This window comes from Apodemus sylvaticus, chromosome 2 (assembly GCF_947179515.1).
Source record: "Apodemus sylvaticus chromosome 2, mApoSyl1.1, whole genome shotgun sequence".
Taxonomy (NCBI): Eukaryota; Metazoa; Chordata; class Mammalia; order Rodentia; family Muridae; genus Apodemus; species Apodemus sylvaticus.
Window position 1 is genome coordinate 152,577,562 of NC_067473.1, and position 19,932 is coordinate 152,597,493.

Here is a 19,932-nt window from a genome sequence, read left to right on the forward strand (position 1 = left end):
CTCACCCCCACCCCACTCCCACCCCTCTGCCAGGCCTCCCCACTCCCTGGGGCCTCAAGTGTTAGGTGAGGGCTAGGCGCATCTTCTCTCACTGAGGCCAGAACAGGCAGTCCTCTGCTGTGTGTGTGTGTGTGTGTGTGTGTGTGTGTGTGTGTGTGTGTGTGTGTGTGTGTGTCTCAGTCTCATGGGTGGGGGTGGGGGTAATTGTTCCTTTCTAAAGAACTGCAGGGACAAAATGGAGAGGAGATTGAGAGAAAGGAGGTCCACTGACTGGCCCAATTTGGGATCCATTTCAAGGGGAGGCTCTAAGGCCTGATCATTCATTTATTTATTTATTTATTTATTTATTTATTTATTTATTTATTTATTTATTGGGGGGGTGTTGGGTTTTTTGAGACAGGGTTTCTCTTTTTAGCCCTGGCTGTCTTGAACTCACTCTGTAGACCAGGCTGGCCTTGAACTCAAAAATCTGCCTGCCTCTGCCTCCCAGAGTGCTGGGATTACAGGCCTGCACCACCACGCCCAGCTCCAAGGCCTGATCCCTACTGCTGGTATGGTGTGCATACAGACAGGAGCCTAGCATGGCTGTCCTGAGAGGCACAACAAGCAGCTGACTGAGACAGACACAGATACTTCACCTAACCTATGGACTGAAGTCAGGGACCCCTGTGGTTGAATTAGGGAAAGCCTGAAAGAAGCTAAGGAGGAGGAGGACCCCATAGGAAGACTCAATTAACCCAGAACCCTGATAACATACTTTCCCACTGAACCTAGGACCAGGGATGGAACCACTCACAATGAGAGGCAGGAGGATCCTAAGTTCCAGGCTAATCTGGACTACATAGCAAGACTGTAATAAAAAGGTAGTAATGGAAAGGATTCTTAGAAATCACATGCCTAGAAGGGTGGTGGTGGGTGGTGGTGGCGCAGGCCTTTAATCCCAGTACTTGGGAGGCAGAGGCTGGTGGATCTCTGAGTTGGAGGCCAGCCTGGTCTACAGAGTGAGTTCCAGGACAGCCAGAGCTACACAGAGAAACCCTGTCTCGGAAAAAAAGAAAAAAAAAGAAATCACATGCCTAGTATGTAAGATCTCAACTGCCTATTCCTTCTTAGTGATCCTTTGGAAAATGTCCCATAGTTACTTGTGATCTATATATTGAGCATTTGTTTAAGGATTTCCTGAGAAGTCCACAAATTGTTCTATAGTCAGAAATTTGTTTTATGTTGTGGATGTAGAACCGTTATGTTGGTACACATGGCCTTAGACTACCCTCTACTGGCAAGTGGGTTTTGAGCAGAGGCAGTTCAGTTTCATAGCCCATGCATGTTCTTAGTGTCGTCCTTAAATAAGGGTAATGGAAGCTTCTTTTCTAGTGTATCCCAGAGTCACGAAGAAGAGAGCACCAGAAAGGTGGTGCTGCCAAAAACCTTGACACTTGGCTCCCAATGCTCTCATTGTCCGCAGCAAGCCCACCTAGTTTTATTCCTCTTTGAAATTATTCTTCCTAACTCTAGCCTCAGCCACCACAAGGTTTACTGCATCCGTACCTGCAAGAAAGACCAAACCATTTGGGCATGTGAGTGTCTTAATTATTTTCTCTTTTTCTTGTTTTTCAGTGAAAAGCAGGAAGAAAACTCCTTGACATCTGACCTACAGACAAGAAATGGTAACAATGATTTTTGTTGCTGTCTCTCAACATGGATTCATACATATGACAGTCATACCATGTATTAGGATGAGTCCAGCTGTCTCCAACTGTTTGCTCCCTGTTTCATCCTGTCCTCTGCCATCCATCTCATAGACACTTAAGATGACAACTAGTTCTATTCTGTCACTTGGCACAGTATACTAAAGACATTTGGGTAGGCAAGCATACAGTGACCTGGAAAGTGTTGAATGTATGCATATGTGTGTGTGTGTGTATGTATATATATATATACATACATACATAGATGCATTATTAGATTTTATCATCATCATCAATCATTTTTAGTTTTTTGAGTCAGTGTTTCTCTATGTAGCCTTGGCTTTCTTGGGACTGACTCTATAGACCAGGCTGACACCTGCCTCTGCCTTCCAAGTGCTGGGATGAAAAGAATATGCCACATCTGACCTCTTGATTATATCTTAATTCTATAATCCAAATGCTTTAAATTTGGAAGGAAATAACCATTTTGTAATGTCATAAAAGATAAGGCACACATTTCTACAATCTGTTTCAAAACCATTTTTCTAGAACAATAGTGTATTTTAAACCATTTCTAGAATGTTAAAGTTTTCTTTAAATCATGATAGTGTTTTTGTTTTGTTTTTTTTCTAGGCATTTGTCTAATTACAATGATAGTAATAGGAAAACCAAAAGTATAATAATAATCACAGCACTTGGGAAGCAGAGATAGGTGAGTTTAAGGCCAGACTAGTCTATAATGAGTGTCCCCCACCCCCCACCCCCCCAAAAAAAGTATATATTATCGTCCAGACACTGGGTAAAGTGCTTATAATCCCAATGCTTTCAGTGCTGAGGCAGGAGGATTACTTAGTCTCTGGAGTTCAACACTTTCATGGGCAAAATATTGAAATCCTATTCTAAAAAAGAAAAGAGTGTACTTACTATCAGACTTGAAGTTTAGCAGCTCCTTTTTTCTCTATTCCATTGTTTGAGTCATGACCCAGGGTAATAGGGGAAAAGTCTAGTGTGGGCTCTATTTTAGTGAATACATCTATTTTTCTGTAGGATCCCGTGGGCCAGGCCAAGGTACTTGGTGGCTCCTGTGTCAAACAGAAGAAGAATGGAGACAGGTCACCGAGAGCTTCCGAGAGAGGACCTCTCTCCGAGAGCGGCAACTCTACAAGCTCCTCAGCGAGGACTTCCTGCCTGAAATCTGCAACATGATTGCCCAGAAGGTAGATCTTCCCTGCTGCTCAGGTCTCATTCTGTTCCTGATAGGACTGGATGGGTTTTTTTGTTTGGTTGCTTTGGTTTGGTTTGGCTTTTTGAGACAGGATTTCTCTGTATAGTCCTGGCTTTCCTAGAACTCACTCAGTAGACCAGGCTGGCCTCGAACTCAGAAATCTTCCCGCCTCTGCCTCCCAAGTGCTGGGATTAAAGGCATGTGCCACCCACCCAGCAGGACTGGATGTTAATGTAGGAGCTCACATACCTGCTTTCCATATCCTGGGTGTCATTTAGGACATTTACCTCTGCAGTTCCACATCCAACGCCTGCAATCTTTAGAATGGCTTTTTGCAAATTGGTACCAGCTTTCTTTTTATCCTATAACTTTCACTAGGAAACTTGGCTTGCTCTTCCCCACATCCCAAGAAAAATGATCATTTTAGGACTTAATCTATTTCTCCCTTACAATGTCAGCCTTTGAACATTTGTCCTTACAGATATGTGCCAGTTCCTCACCTGACTGCACCCGGGCTGTTTGTGGTTTCTCTGACTTGGGGTGTAAAGTCTGAACTATATTTCAGTATACATATACCATATATATGACATTTTCAAATAAATAACTTTTTGCCCCCTTTTACCTGCTTTGAATGTTGTTCAAAATTGTGGCTCAGGCAGTTAGAAGTGCATGCAGCTTTTGCAGAGAACCCACAATCAGTTCAGTTCCCAGCACCCATGTTAGGTGACTCAAAACTCTTTGTAGCTCTAGCTCTAGGCTCTCCAAAATGTACTGAACTCTATGGGTACTTAGACTCATGAGCACTCTGTCTCTTTGTTCGCTCTCTTTTTCTTTCTCCCCCCTCCCCCCCCACAGAGTGTTTTTGTTTTATTAGATATATTCTTTATTTACATTTCAAATGTTGTCCCCTTTCCTGGTCCCCCTTTCCCCTGAAAATCCCATAAGCCATCTCCCCTTCCTCAATCAACCCACTTGCGATAACTGGTATAACTCTACACTATGGCATCAAGTCTTTCCACAACCAAGGGCCTCTCCTCCCCTTGGTGTCTAACAAGGCCATCCTCTGCTGCCTTTGTGTCTGGAGCCATGGGTTGGTGGTTTGTCCCTGGGAGTCCTGGGTGGCTCATACCCTTGTTCCACTTATGGGGCTGCCAACCCCTTCAGCTCCTTGGGTCCTTTCTCTAGCTCCCCATTGGGTACCCTGTGCTCAGTTCAATGGCTGGCTGAGAGTGTCCCCCTCTGTATTTCTCATGCACTAGTAGAGTCTTCCAGGTGACAGCTATATCTGGCTCCGGTCATCAAGCACTTGTAGGTATCAGTAATAGTGTCTGGGTTTTGTAACTTTATATGGGATGGATCCCTGGGTGGGGTAGACTCTGGGCGGTTTTCAAGCTCAGTCTGATGAAACTTGAGTCTTGGCGTTCCGATAATTTATTCCTTAGTAATTTTATTTATTTATAATATACATTGATAATACCCTCTTCTAGGCCATCCTCTCTTATGTTTCTTACTCATTTTAGCCCTTCTTCCCAACACATCTCTGTCTTTTGGGTTTTTTGTTTTGTTTTTTATGGCCACTGCATTAAAGGTTTCTTCATTGGATAGAGGTTTATTTAATTAAGCAACAGCAATTTATCACAGTCTGTACCGCCTATGATTATGACTCTTCTTCCATCAACCGTTGACTGCCCATGGCTCTTCAGGTAGGGATTGATAAATCGAGTGTCAGGAATTGGAGAAAAGAGGAGCACTGGCCACTGCCAACACCACCACCACCACCACCTCCCCCTGCACCCCCTCCCCCTCCCCCTGCTATCAGAGCCAATAACTTCTTAGTTAGAAGTGTTGTGTTCACTTCTCCTACTTGGTGCTTAGACTTACCATGTCTGCTTGTTAATATTAGCATGTGAGACCTACCTCTACACCCAGTGAAAAATACATTATAATTCATCATCAGGTCAAGGCTAAACATTAGTTCTAGGACCTTAAGTGTGATAGGCAAGTGCTCTCCTCACTGAGCTGCAATCAATGCCTCTGACAATAGAAAAAGAATATAAACCTCCTAAGTATAGAATGTTTGTGTGGAAAATTATAAATGTGATTAAAATGTATGTTACCTAAGATTTCCTGCAGGTACTGGATTAGTCATCAGAACCTTCTGCTATCCTTTCTAGACAACTTATTCCCACCCACCGAATAGTTTAAAACTTGTCCAGGTGACTGTGTTCAAAATTTTAAAAATCATTGAAAGTTAATCCATTTATTGCTAGAGTTCTACTTAATGTATCTGGAGGTAAAAATCTTAAAACTGTTAGTAAATATGTATTTTCAAATTCTTATATATTAAGAACTATTTATTAAAAGGAAAGCCTAAATTTACATCCAAGGGAGTTGAACATCATTACAGTCTGAGCCAGTATAAAATTAATTTTCTCCAATTTCTCCAAAGAAATTGAATCTATGTAATACTATGACAAACCTAGTGTACTGGCTTCTATATGTAATTCCAGCGTTGGGACTCCAAGGCAGAAACTGTTGAGACTTTGAAGCCAACCTGGGCTACCTAATGAGTCCTTGTGAAGGAGAAACAGGTGGCAGCTACTATTTTTAAACCTGAATCAGTGTACTAGAAGCCTCTCAAAGAAGCTGCATTTAAGAGTTCTTCTGACATGAGTTATAGAGAGAGTATTCTAGATAGGAGTTGTTGCTGTACTTGGCATTTAGCACGTGGATTATATTCAGCATGCTGTCATATTTTAAGCTGGAGAAATGGCTCGGCTGTAAGAGCACTAACTGCTCTTCCTGCTCTTACAGAGGCCCTGAGTTCAAATCCCAGCAACCACATGGTGGCTCACAACCATCTGTAATGAGATCAGATCCCCTCTTCTGGAGTGTCTGAAGATCGCTACAGTGTAATTACATATAAAAAAATAATTTACTTAATAAAGCTTTAAAACATATTTTAAGTATTATGAAGCCAGTAAAGTGAAACCATAAATATTTTTGGGCTGACCAGACATGGTAGAACTATCTCTTGAGATTATAATTATTATGCTTCCCTTCCTTTTTCTCTCTTCAAATTCTACTATATACCCTTCTGCTTTTTTTCAAATTCATGGTGTCTTTATTTTTTCATTAACATTCCTAAACGAATGACATGTCTCAGTGTGCTCTTCTCTAGAAGGACTGCATCTCCCGCCGCTGGCCTTCCTCAGTTGCGTGCAATTCTGGACTTAGTGTGCAAACAGGGAGAAGAATGAGAATAAATGACTGTGAGAAGTGTTACCTACCCACATGGAAGGCCCTGTTAATAAACAGCAGCACACAAAGCTCATACTGCTCTTGGAATACCTACTTTACCAGATCTACATACTCCAGCCCATGCAAATATAAACACACAGCTGGGCGGGGTGGCACACGCCTCTAATCCCAGCACTTGGGAGGCAGAGGCAGGTGGATTTCTGAGTTCCAGGCCAGCCAGGGCTGTACAGAAAAACCCTGTCTCCAAAAACACCAAAAAAAAAAAAAAAAACCCAAAACAAAACAAAAACAAAAAAACCCTGTCTCCAAAAACACCAAAAAAAAAAAAAAAAAAAAACCCAAAACAAAACAAAAACAAAAAAACCCCAAAAGACCAAATACAAACACACCCCTGGGTGGAGTATACTCTGCAGCACAATTGTAATTGCTAAAGAGAGTGAAATTCAGGTGAGCCTCCAGTTTCACATACATCTCAGGCTGCTGTTCACAGCTGTTCTGATTTTTTTTTTAATATTTATTGTTTTTATGCATATGGATGCTTTTGTCTTCCTGTAAGTCTGCACCCTCTGTTCAGTGCCCATGGCAGTTTGATTCACTGCAGCTGGGGTCACTGGTGGTTATGGCCATCACATGATATTAGGGATTGAACCTGGAGCATCTAGAAGAGTGATTAGCCAGTGCTCTTAAGTGATGAGCCACCTCTGGCTTCTGTTTTGGAGGGTTTTATTTTGATAGTCTTGCTATATATCCTGGGCTGACCCTTCCTCTGTGTGCCGGGATTAAGTTATGTACCACTAAGCCCAAGTCTTACTAGCACGTGCATACACACATGCAAGTATAATAGGTAATAAGATATAATATTAAAAAATTTAAACCGTTGGGCCATTGAGATTGCTTAGTGGGTAAAAGCCCTTACTGTACTAACCTAGCAATCAGAATTCACATACTAGAACCTACTGTAGAAAGCAAAAAAATAGCTCTTAAAAGTTATCCTCTGGCCTCTACATGTATATTTACAACCTTATACACTGTAATAATTTAAAAATAAAAAAATCTTTTTAAAAAAGTGAAGCTGAGGAGCACCACAAATTCCAACTCTTGGATGACAGAGGCAGGAGGATTGTCAAAAGTTCACAGACAACCTGGTCGGCACAGCAAGATTATCCTAGCTATAGCTCCATCGTTGAGATTCTGTCTGAAACCCGCTCCAGCCGCCCCTGTGAATACTGTTCCTCAGCAGTGACAAGTATCTGTCAAGTTTGAAAATTGAAAGGTTTATGAGTACAGAAGAAAATGATACAAGTAGTAATTAAATGTACACCTAAGCACTGTGTCAAGGAGACAGGAGAGCCTGAATGGTGATCATGAGGAATGGCAAAAGAACTGGCTTGCTCTTCCGGTTTTGGTTAGCTGCTGTGCTCTGGGGACTCGATGTGCTATCTGTAAATTGCAATTTCAGTTTTGTGATTAATAAAGTAAACTACTATTTTTACACAGAAGCTTTTATATGAATTAAACAAAATACCCCCATTAAAGCTAAGTCTGGTTGTTTAAGAATGGGTCTCACTATATCCCTGATTGGCCTGAAACTCAGAGATCTTTCAGCTTCTGCCTCCCAAGTGTTGGCCAAAGGTTTGTGCCAACACGCACAGCAACATCTGTATTTCTTAACAAAATAAAACTGGGTGGAGGGAAGACTTGATATATCTTAGGATATACGATAGTAAACTTTAAATGTCTGGCCTTCTGGCTCAGAGCATTTACTGCTCTTAGAGAGCTTCTTAAGTTCACTTCCCTACACCCACAATAGGCAGTTCTCAACCAGTTACAATTCCAGTTCCTTAGACATAGTGTGCATAAATTCATGCAGGCATACACACATACATTTTTAAAAATATTTTTTTAAGTATGCGGAGGTGTAAAACCGGCTTTAAATATGTAAAAAAATAAGCTTTTTTTTTTTAAAAATTAAGCCAGTATGTGGTAGCCCAGGCTTATAATTCCATTACTTAAGAGGCAGAGAGTAAAAAAAAGGATTGCTAGAAGTTCTAGGCCACCCTGAACTTCATCACAAAAAAAAAAAAAAAGAAGGAAAGAAAGAAAGAAAGAAAGAAAGAAAGAAAGAAAGAAAGAAAGAAAGAAAGAAAGAGAATGAATGAATGAATGAATGAATGAATGAATGAATGAATCTACCATTGAGATTACAAGCTAAGGGTGAAGAAGGAATGCAAAGATTAAAAGTTTGTATGTGGATCAACTGTAGTGTCCATTATATATGTCTGCTGACCTTTTCATTTCTAGTAATGTATTCTTCCTATTATGTCAGGGCTATGAGGTGTTATAATGATAAGTAAATTAGTGTCTATATAAACACATACTACTTCTTCATTCCTGACATTAACTAAAATCAACCAGTTTCTCTAAGTGCTATTTGTCACACTATTATTTTTGCTGTTGTTTTGTTTTCTTTTTTAATTCAATATAATAGTTGACTCATGTTTACTTTAATAAAAAGAGTGGACTATTGTTTGGTGAATGAAATGGTGGCTTACCAACATTAGAAACTTAATATGCATGCATGTGTGTACATTGTCTCCACTAAAGCTGATAGTAGACAGGCATGGTAATACACAGATCTTATCCTGAATTCCTAGCATTTGAAGTGTAGAGGTAGTGAGATTTTTGTGCATGGGGCTGATGAGCTGATTGGAATGTCAAGAATAGCATCTTTCTGTTGGAGTGAAACTGGTCTTGGCTTTTTGTGATGGTAAATTGGCAAGATTTCCTTTATAAACAGTGATATGTTGGGTTTATATCTTTAAATGTAAGAGATGCTCCTACTAGAATTGAAAGCTTTTTAAAAGATGCTTACAAGCTTGCTGAAGAGGTGACTATCTAGGGAGCTTTACAGTACTTTAGAAGGGTGGAAGATCATGACATCTTTGGTACTTGTGATTGTGTTTGCACTGGAAATTGCACATTCCATTTTAGAAACAGAAAAGCTGTATTTGAGTGTGTCTAAGCTGTCTGAGCCAGTCCTTGTTGACAGGCTTGTTGCTTTTCATTGTTCCTTACTTTACTTATTCTTGAAGAAGACTTGGTATTAAACATTTCAGGGGTCAAATCCACTCCACCCCCACCCCACTGTGCATGGGTGCGTGCGAGTGAGTGTGTGTCTGTGTGTGTGTGTGTGTGTGTGTCTGTCTGTCTGTCTGTCTGTCTGTTTGTCTGTGTCTGTGTGTCTCACAGTGCACCATGTGGGTTTCAAAGATCAAACTCAATAAAGCGGCATCTCCTGCCTGCCTTTAGCGAACCTTCTGACTTCAGGTGCTCCCGCCGCCAGCCTTCAGACCCATTCCCTCAGGTGACTGTGATACAGTACAATGTTTGCTTTATCATTTGAAGAGAGGCTTTTTCTGGCGCTGGGTGGGGGATTGTTGAGGTGGGTTTGTTTTCTTGATCTTGTGAGTGGCTGTTTTGAGACAATGCTCTGCTGTGTACCAAGGCCGGGTGGATTGAGACTCAGGTCCTCTTCCCTTAGCCTCCACAGCCAGTTGGTAAAGGTTTGCTAACATTGGGACATCTTTTACTTCTGATGAAGATTTATTAGGAAATGCTTGGTTGTTAGTGGCTTTTAAGTTGTTACTTGTTAAGTAAATGTAATAGCTTGGTACCTTACCCAGCTGAATAGTTGTTTTTCCTTATCATCCTAAAAGATAGACAGCTTTGGCCCTCTACTTAATAAATTGGTTACCGGTGTGCCTCAGTGGCCATTCTGCTGGTTGCAGCAGCGGTAGCTGAGAACACCCTAATCTCTCTTTTCCTTTCTTTTCCCTCACTTCTAACTTAGGGAAAACGTCCACAGCGCACAAAGCCAGAGTTGCAACATAGGTTTATGTCTGACCACCTGTCCATCAAATCCATCAAGCTAGAGGTGAGTGTTTGAGAGTAAAAAGATGTATTTGAAAAGGATAGTTCCATTTCATTTCACATGCTTTTATTTCTATTTATTATTATTGTTATCCCTTACCCTGTAAAAAAAATCTCAAATATTTGTTGATTATTATATGTATATTCTTTTGGGGAAAAGAAGTTAGAAAATGGGAGGTTGGGCGCATTCCTTTTACAGTGTTCTTGGGTGGCAGACACACATTTAAAGTGGAGGTGAGTGATGAGTCCTGTAGTAGACACAAGAAGCACATCAATACACAGAGGGCGTCAGTTGAAGGCAGGCAGAGATGTTTGCAGGGTGGCTGGAATTCTGATGGTGGATGGTGGGCCTTGGATGTGGAATTACAGCCTGAGGTCTTCCTTATAACAGGAGCCATGTAAACAAAAGCTCTAAGGCAGAGATTGGAATAGTATGCTCAAAGAACAGTGTGTATGTGGCTGTTAGGATGAGCCACGTTGTGATTTATGGTGGGAAAATGTTGACCTGGCTCTCCTGCTGTCTTCAGTAGGAAAGAAAAACGAGGTGGTTATGTGCAGCTGGCTCAGGCAAGCTCAGCTGATTAAGAGGGCAGCTCTTGCCCAGGAATCTAATTGATCACTGTTTCCTAAAGCAGGGCAGAGCAGGAGGGAGTTTGTGTTCTGTCACAGGAGAGACTCCATCAGGTGAGAGTAGGTGCAGTATTAGGTGGCACAAACATCAGGGCAACAACTACTACCAGAGGTTCTTTCAAAGAGCACCAAGAACCAGGTTTGTTTAAGGTGTTGACTGTGGTACACGCTCGTGGTTTGAACTTGTTAGTGTCCTGCTTTGGGAATTGACAAGTGTACTTTTATTCACTGAGCTGCCTGGTGACCATGCATGTATGAGAAGGGGAAGTGGAGAGTGAAGTGAAGGGTTACCTGGCTCTACTCGGGCATCTGTCCAGAGATGTTGAGGGCATGCTGCTAGTCTGCTTTGTCCTAGAAAAGCCTGCCTAGCAACCATTTTCTCCCTTCCCAGCTGTTTCTCTCCTTCTGACACTATTGCATTGTCACTACTATCATTGCATTGTAGTCTGGTGAGTGGTCACGTGAAGCTTTAAATCAGGTCACAGTTGTTTTGCTCTGTCACCATGCCATGAGCTCCCTTGTGAATTTGGGATATTCTCTTTTGCCTTGAGATTATATTTTGTGGCACTGAATGAAAATGACAACATGAAACCTTGTGTTCTTTGTAAATTGTTATTTAGGGGAAATAAAGTAGAATATTCCTATAGTCCCACTACTGCAGAAAGGAAGTTCACCAGGATCATAAATTCAAGGTCAACCTGGAGTGAAATTTTCTTGACCCTCTCTCCTTTGCTTAAATAATTGAGAGGCATTCTTGAGTTTTACAACTCTGTTTTGGTTTTTTAAAAGCAACACCTTGCTTATATAGGCTAGGCTTGTTCAGACTCACAACTTTGCCTGAGTGCTAGGAGATGCAGATCACCACATGTGCCCCCAGTTAAAACCTTACAGCTTTTCTAGTTAACAATTCTGCAATGGCTGGCTTGCTGCCTCCTCCATGATAGTCTTTGCTTGGGAGTGGCCTTTGTTGCTGGGACCCAGCTTGGGTCTGAGAAGTTTTCAGCTCCTCTAAGGTTATCTTGAAAACTGCTTCCTGCTTTGAGAGTCCTCCTTGCCCTAACTCACACCTCAAATTGCCTGCAGTCTGAATACAGTAAAATCTCTTTTCTGTATTAGAGTGTTTGTTTTCTTTCTTTCTTTTTTTGTTTTGTTTTTTGTTTGTTTGCTTGTTTTTTTTTTTGTTTTTTTCGAGACAGCTGTATAGCGCTGGCTGTCCTGGAACTCACTCTGTAGACCCGGCTGGCCTCAGAAACCCACCTGCCTCTGCCTCCCAGAGGGCTGGGATTATAGGCGCGTGCCGCCTCCGTCCGGCTGGGTTTGTTTTTAAATTATGTTGTTTAGTTTGAAGTAAAGGAAAGTACCTAATACAGACATTTTTGGAATTGTGTTGTAATTACTACCTGCTATCCTAGAGAAATGGAAATCTTTTGTCTTTCAATGCCTGTTCAGTGTGCAGGCATCAACCACCCAGTCATCCAGTGCTGACACCTCAGAGTCTTTTAACTGTGACTTCTGGCAGAAGTATCAGTGCAGAGACATTGATACAACTGGGGATTAGGGCTCCTGAGGTGCCTTTGTTAGTTTAGTAGGCCCTGCTGGGTGCCTAGGGAATGGTTTATGATGGTCTGGTCTCAAGAGTTCTCCTGATGGCAAGAGTGATTCTAGACCCATGTGTTGGGATTCAGAGCTTGGGCACTGCTTCAAGTAGAGTTTCCTCATAATCCCTTGAAGGATTTCACAGTGGCTCCTTGTTAGCATCTTATTAAAATGCCTTCATGATCCTAATAGGTTTCTTTCTTACCTTTAAGGTATTTACACACTGAATACTATAGTTTTTTTAACAGAGACTTGTTTTTATGAGACAGGGTCTCATTACCAAGCTCTGGTCGTTCTGGAACTAAACAAATCTGGTGGATTTGAACTTTTAATGATTTTCTTGCCTCAGCTTCCTGTGTTACCACACTCACCTGACCTCTGTTACAATGGAAAATACTCAAATCTAAAACAGAAAGGTTGGAGAGATGGCATAGCCAAGCACTTGCTGCTCTTGCTGGAACCATTGTTTGATACCGAAGACCCACACTGGAGAACTCACAGCCACCTCTCTCCAGCTGTAGGCAGCCAGATGCCCTCTTCTGTTCTCCACAGGCATCACTTGCATATATGCTTGCTTACACAGAGACACATGTTGACACACATCTCTTAATCCCAGCTCTTGAGAAGCAGATCTCTATGAGGTTGAAGCTATCCTAGGATACATAAGATGAAGTGATCAAGAACAGAGGGAATGACAAATGGAGGTTGAATTCTGCCAAGCAGAGGCTTTGCCTATAATCCTAGCAAAAAGGGTGGAAGTGGGATGCTTACTGAAAGTGGGAGACATCATGGTCTACATAGTGAGTCCCAGGCCAGCCAGGACTACATGGGGAGACTCAAACTAGAGGGAGGGGTCATAGCCGTACAACAGAACCACAGGTGACGGTTAGAAAGCAAAGGCACATGTGGGTTTTTAACCTTAATTGGCAAAAAGATTTGGAGAGATTTCAAGTTTGGGTTTAAAAATTATTTCAATTTATATTATTCAGTTGTTAATATCGGTTATGTTTAGCATATATATTGATGTATCCCCCACCCCTTTGTTGACACAAAGTCTATAGTTTGTCTGACCTGGAACTCAGTATGTAGACAGGCTGACCTCAAATTTATAAAGATCTTTCTGCCTTTGTTTCCCAAGTGTTTGGATTAAAGGTATGCACCCCAATACCTGGTGCTTACATTAATATATTTTTAGGACAATTCACTGTAACAGGAATAATGAGTGTGTTTGTAATCCTGTCATTTAGGAAATGTAAAAAGGAAAATTAGGAGTTTCTGTATTTGTCAGTTAAATCCAGTCTTTTTTGACTTAATATTTCTATTTTAAAAATAAAATGTTCTCTTTAAATATTTATTTACTGAGTTCTACTGGTGGGGTGTTTGTGTGCCACAGCATCGTGGGAGACCAGGGGATAACTTGAGGGAGTCAGTTTTCTCCACCATGTGGGCTCCCTGGGTTGACTTCAGATTGTCAGGCCTGGGGGCGAGCAAGCACCTTTACTCACTGACAGTATCTAGTGTATATCAGGATGGTCTGACTGTATATTAGAGGCTGACCTTAAGGTCTTCCTCTCCTTCCTGAGTGCTGTAATTACAGGCCTATACCACCTTGCTTAGTTTATGTGATACTGGGGATTGCAGCTGCTCATTTCTTGGAATAATTCCTTTGAATCAGTCTCCAGTCTCCATTCTTTCCATGCTATGTCTTACACATAGCATTACCTTGAAGATAGCATAATGGTCAATCAATCATGTTATCAGTTTCTAGAAAGTTGAAATAAGAACTCAGGAAGTTACTCATAGGATACAGACAGGATTGGAAGTTTGCTTTCTATTGCTGGGATAAACACCATAAGCAAAAGCATTGGAAAAGCAAGGGCGTTACATCTTACAGCCTGTAATTCATCATAAAGGAAGTCAGAGCAGGAAGTCTACGCAGGACCTGAAGTAGAGGCCATGGAAGAGTGCTCCTTACTAATTTGTTCCTTGTGGCTCACTGACTCACTCAACTTGTTTTCTTTTTTCTTTTCTTTTCTTTTCTTTTCTTTTCTTTTCTTTTCTTTTCTTTTCTTTTCTTTTCTTTTGAGGTTTGGGTTTGGGTTTTTTTCAACTCAGGGTTTCTCTGTATAGCCCTGGCTGTCCTGGAACTCACTCTATAGACCAGGCTGGCCTCCAACTCAGAAATCCACCTGCCTCTGCCTCCCAAGTGCTGAGATAAAAGGTGTATGCTACCACCTCCCGGCTACAGCTTGTTTTCTAATACAATGCAGGACCACCAGCCCAGGGGTCCTTCCTACATCAATTATTAATCAAGAAAATACCCCATAGACTTTCATACAGGCAGTGTAATAGTAGCAACCCTATTAATAAGCATCCCACTTCCCAAATAACTAGCTTATGTCAAGGTTAACAAAAACCCACAAGCACACCTATCGACAGTCATAGTAGGAGGCAGTGACCAGAATTCAGTGTTGAAGGACTTACCCTTGCCAGTTATCAGTAGGCAAATTGTTGTTTTGGAATTGTAGGGCTCTTTGTTTCTTCTGCTGAGGCTCTTTATCATTAGTGTTCTGTGAACCAGATTTTCACCTTGTGAACTCTTTTTTGCAAGGAGAAAGTGCGTTATTTTGGTTTGACCTTTTGAGGTCAGAATTTGTATGCCCCCGTTGGCCTTGAAGTAAAGTTAAGAGAATTTAAATTATAAAATGACATTGAAGTAGCAAGATGTTCTGTTGAGAAAAGGCCCTTTCCAAGGAGCCTTAGTAACCTGATTTCAGTCCCTTGGACCCATGTGGGAGAAGGAGAGAATCAACTTCTCAAGTTCCACATCCACACTATAGTACCATTGTGCTGTCACACACATAATAAATAAGTAGGTAAATAATTGACATCAGGTCAAGTGTGGAGACAGGCCTCTTAACCTAGGAGAAGGACCAGGAGTTCTGGGCAAGCCTCCACTGTGAGACTCGTACTCAAACAAAATTAATAAGACAGCCTTTGAAAAGTTCACTTGTTCCCCAGACAAAGTCACATCCAAATTCTGAATCAATTGTGAATCTAAATTTTTTTCCCAAGGGAGTTAAAGACATATTAGAGGGCTTCCTGCTCTGCTGTGAGGTCCCAGTTGAATTCCTAGCACCCATGTGGGCAATGCCAGCTTTAGAACACTCTCTGCTGAGGGCACCCTTGTACACATACATTCACTCACATAGACATAGCACGCATGAGAAAAAGTAAATGTGAATCTTTAACTGGTTTCAAAAACCACAAAAGAGGAAATGAATTAAAAAATTGAAAAAAAAAAAACCCAAAATAAACAATTCAAGTGTCAAATGTTAACTTCTACCCAGCCAGCCATCATCTCATTCCCACTTAGGTTATACTTAGTTCTTCTGTTGACACCTTCTATTGCTGCAATTTGTCATGACCACACACCCATCTTATGTATTTGAGGATGGTCTTGATCTTCATACATGCTTGCCCAGAATATAAGAAGGATTTCATCCCCACCACTTCTAAAACCAGGCTTTGTAGCACGTGCCTATAATCCTAGCATTTGGGAGGTGATCACAGGAGAATCAGAAGTTCATGGTCATCTTGAACTGCATATTAAGTTTGAGGTCAGCCTGGGCTAGACATTAACTGAGTGAGGTAAGAGGCTGGGGAGATTGTTCAGTCAATGAAGTATTTACCTCGTAACATGAGGGCTTCTCTTGGATCCTTGACACAAGATTGCTGAGTTTGGTGGGTGGTGTGCACCATCTTTCCAGCACTGCACATGTGGGAATAGGATTTCCAGGACTCCCTGGACAGCCAGTCTAGCTAGCTGGTGAGCTCTAAAACGTGAGAAACCCTAGCCCATAGAAAGTTGATGGCATTTCTGGCACGCATATATACATCACAAGACAGGGTAGCACATGCCTTTCCACCCAGCACTCAGGAGGTGGGGCAGGTGGATCCCTGAGTTCAAGGACAACCAGATCTGAAGAGCAAGTGTCCAGACAACTAGTAAACATTAGAATCCTCCTGTGAGATATTGGGGTTGTGGGGTGGACAAAACTGAGATGAATAGTTAGACTGAGAACCTGGACTCCATGGAAAGGTTCAGGCTACCTAATACTATAAGATCCAGTCCGATCCTTTCCTCATAACCCTCTTCCCCCCAAACAAAGTTAGTCAGGTGTGGCAGCACACACCTTAATTCCAGCTGACAAGGTCTCTGTGAAATTGAAGCCAACCTAGATTTCATAGAGATCCTGTCTCCAATAAAAGGGGGGGGGGGCTTAAAAATGAACTATTGACCCCAAAACATAAAGCCACAGCGCCACTGTTTCCTGTGTGTGTGTGTGTGTGTGTGTGTGTGTGTGTGTGTGTGTGTGTGTGTGTGTGTGTGTAAAAGCTGCCTTGTGGGTACTGGAAACCCGAACCTGGGTCTTCTGCAAGGACAGCAGGTATTCTTAACCAGTGAACCATCTCTCTCTCCAGCCTATTTTGGTTTGAGACATGGTCTCGTTATGTAGCCCTGGCTGCCTGTGAACTCTTGTTTCCCTAATCCTAGAACTAAAGGCATGCACACTATGTATATCTTCTTATTTTGGTTTTTTTGAGAGTCTTTTGGTAGCTCAAACTCATAATCCTCCGTGTTAAAAGTTAAGGTATGTATCTCCCATTATATTTTCATATGTGTGTATTTTTGTACATTGATACACACATTTCACAGGTAATAAAATAAGCCTGTATATGAGGTATAAATTCTCTGTTACTAATACATGTTGGAATCTAGCTCTTAACCCAGTGAAGAAGCCTTGCAATTGCTATCTGTTAACCTCCATGTACTTTTTGGCCCTTACAGGACACTCCCATGCTCACCAAGATAGAAAAGCAGAAGCGCAGAGAGGAGGAGGAGGAACGACAGCTTCTTCTTGCAGTGCAGAAGAAGGAGCAAGAGCAGATGTTAAAGGAGGAGAGAAAGCGGGAATTGGAGGAAAAGGTCAAGGCAGTGGAAGGTATGTCACTGGTCAAGGGTAAGAGTACAAGGCCGCAATCATTCATATCAGCTGTTTTGCCCATTTCTATTTAAATGTCTTGTATTCTGTTATGTTTACTTATCTGAATTCATTAAGTCTTGCTCTCTAAATTCTGTCCAAAGCCAATTGTATTTGTCATTTTTTCGTACCCTGCTTTTTATTTGGATTTCTGCTGTGTCCTGTACATTTTATATACAAATTAAGAAAGAAAAGTCATTAAGACATTAGCAACTACTTTCATATGTTTGGTGTTGGTTGATGGTTGGTTGGTTGGTTGGTTGGTTGGTTGGTTGGTTGGTAGGTTGGTTGGCTTGTTTTTTGGACAGGGTTGTCTATGCCTCAGGCTGAAATTGAACTTATTTTGAACAACTTCCTATCCCTACCTCTCAAGTGCTAAAATTACAGATGGGAGTACCATTCACAGATTATGTGGTATTTTATGCCCAGGACTTCCTGCCTGCTACTTTATCAACTGAATTATATCCCTAACCCAGATCTTTCTTTCATACGGCATGTCAGAATGTTGCCATTGATATTAATCACTAGTACCAGGTAGTTTTCTTAGACTCAAGTTGCAGTATTGCTATAATTTTCTTTTGCCTGTAGTTTATTGTTTGATAGAAAAAGGGTCACCCTGTAGCCATAGCTGACATGGGAACCACATTGAAGACCAAACTGGTCTTAAACTCACAGAAATCTACTTGCCTCTGTCTTGTAAGTGCTTTTCTATAGATCTACAAAGCAAAGGATAACAACATTAGTTGCTTTCTTGGATAGTGGTAGCATTTACCAGCTGGCCATCTTTTGATGTTTTTTTTTTCTCTGTGTGTGCCCTCCCAAACCATTTTTTCCCTTTCTCTTTCCTTCTCCCTAAGACTTGGGGGTGCGGGGTGCATGGTAAGTAAAGTTAATAACACTAAATTATAAGACCTCCCCACACACAAACTCCCCCCACCCATGTGTGTGTGTGTGTGTGTGTGTGTGTGTGTATGTGTATGTGTGTGTCTGTGTGTCTGTCTGTCTGTCTGTCTGTGTGTGTCTTTGTGTTTCTGTGTGTGTCTGTGTCTGACATGGTCTCATTATGTGGCCCAAGTTGACATAGGATTTGCAGCAATCTTCCTGCCTCAGCCTCTCAAGCCCTGAGTATACGTGTGACAATACACCCAGCTGAAGCAGTGTTTTGAATTAACTTTTTTTTTTAATGTGCAGTGATATTTTGCCTATGTGTATGACTGTGTAAGGATATCAGGTCCCCTGTAACTGGAATTAAAGACAGTGGTGAGCCATCCTTCCGGCCCCAAAGTCACATTGTTTTTAATGCACCCATTCTGTATCAGGCATTGTTTTAGGTTTATGATAATGAACAAGGCTGTTTTTTGAAAGATCAGACAAGAGAATCAAGAGTTCAAGTCTTGGGTACATAATAAGGTTGAGGCTAACCTGGGTACATGAAGCCCTGTCTCAAAAAAAAAAAGAGGCAAAAGAGTGACGTTTAACTGAGATTATCACAAATTCTGTCTGATGCAGTACTTGAAGTTGCTTGGTGTATAACTGGTGTGCTCACAGATGTCCCAGGGAACAGCACGTGCAGATACTCACTTGGATTATGTGTGTGATGATTGTAGATCGAGCTAAGAGGAGAAAGCTCAGGGAAGAGCGAGCATGGCTGTTGGCTCAGGGCAAGGAGCTGCCCCCAGAACTTACCCATTTGGACCTGAATTCTGTGAGGGAAGGAAAGAAGACCAAGGACCTGTGAGTATTTAGTAGCAGCTGCTAGCCACCCTAAGCACTTCTCTCTGCAAGTATTTGCTGCAGAGTCTGGTGATCTGACTCTATCCCTGGGACCTGCATGGTGTGGGAAGAGGACTGACTTGTACAGGTTGTCCTCTGACACGTGGACCACGATGGCTCAGGAGTGCACACTAACAATAAAGAAGCATCTCTCAAGCCAGGCGAGCAGTGGTCAGGCGGATATTTTTATGTTTGACATCAGCTCTGGTCTATAGAGCTAGTTGTAGGACAGCCAGAAGTACGTAGAGGAACCCTGTCTTGAAAAACCAAAAGGCCAAGCAGTAATACTTTCTAGTCTATCAAAGTCACTGGAGTTTGATTCCCAGCATTCACGTGGCAACTCACAAGTGCCTTTACCTCTAGGGGGTCTGATACATACACATGGTTAAAAATAAAGTTCTTGGTTTTAAAATGTATGTCTCTCGCCAGAGAGATGGCTCAGTGGTTAAGAGTGCTTTCCAGAGTTAAGACTGCTCTTCCAGAGGTCCTGAGTTCAGTTCCCAGCAACCACATGGTGGCTCACAACCACCTGTGATGGTAACTGATGCCCTCTTCTCATGTGTCTAAAGACAGCTACAGAGTGCTTATATACATAAAATAAATAAATAATTCTTTATTTAAAAAAAATGCATCTCTCATTTAATCCTTGTATCAGAAAGGTCTGTTTGGGAGGCATTGGCTTCTTCTTCCTCTTTTGGTTTTTTTGGGTTTTTTTGGATTTGGGTTTTTTTTTTTTTTTTTTTTTTTTTTTTTTGGAGACAGGGTTTCTCTGTATAGCCCTGGC

General features: G+C 41.7%; 1 protein-coding gene across 4 annotated transcripts in view; it reads left to right on the forward strand.

The window, feature by feature from the left end:
* Nucleotides 1–19,932, forward strand: part of LOC127679133 (chromatin remodeling regulator CECR2) — a 98,656-nt gene that overhangs the window by 64,211 nt on the left and 14,513 nt on the right. For 3 of the 4 annotated variants that reach the window (XM_052174747.1, XM_052174748.1, XM_052174749.1), the window contains exons 6-10: nucleotides 1,618–1,667; nucleotides 2,736–2,905; nucleotides 10,025–10,108; nucleotides 17,183–17,336; nucleotides 18,983–19,109. In XM_052174747.1, the coding sequence (XP_052030707.1) occupies nucleotides 1,618–1,667; nucleotides 2,736–2,905; nucleotides 10,025–10,108; nucleotides 17,183–17,336; nucleotides 18,983–19,109 (585 nt within the window). The remainder of the gene's footprint in view (nucleotides 1–1,617; nucleotides 1,668–2,735; nucleotides 2,906–10,024; nucleotides 10,109–17,182; nucleotides 17,337–18,982; nucleotides 19,110–19,932) is intronic. The other variant, XM_052174750.1, reaches the window with a different exon arrangement.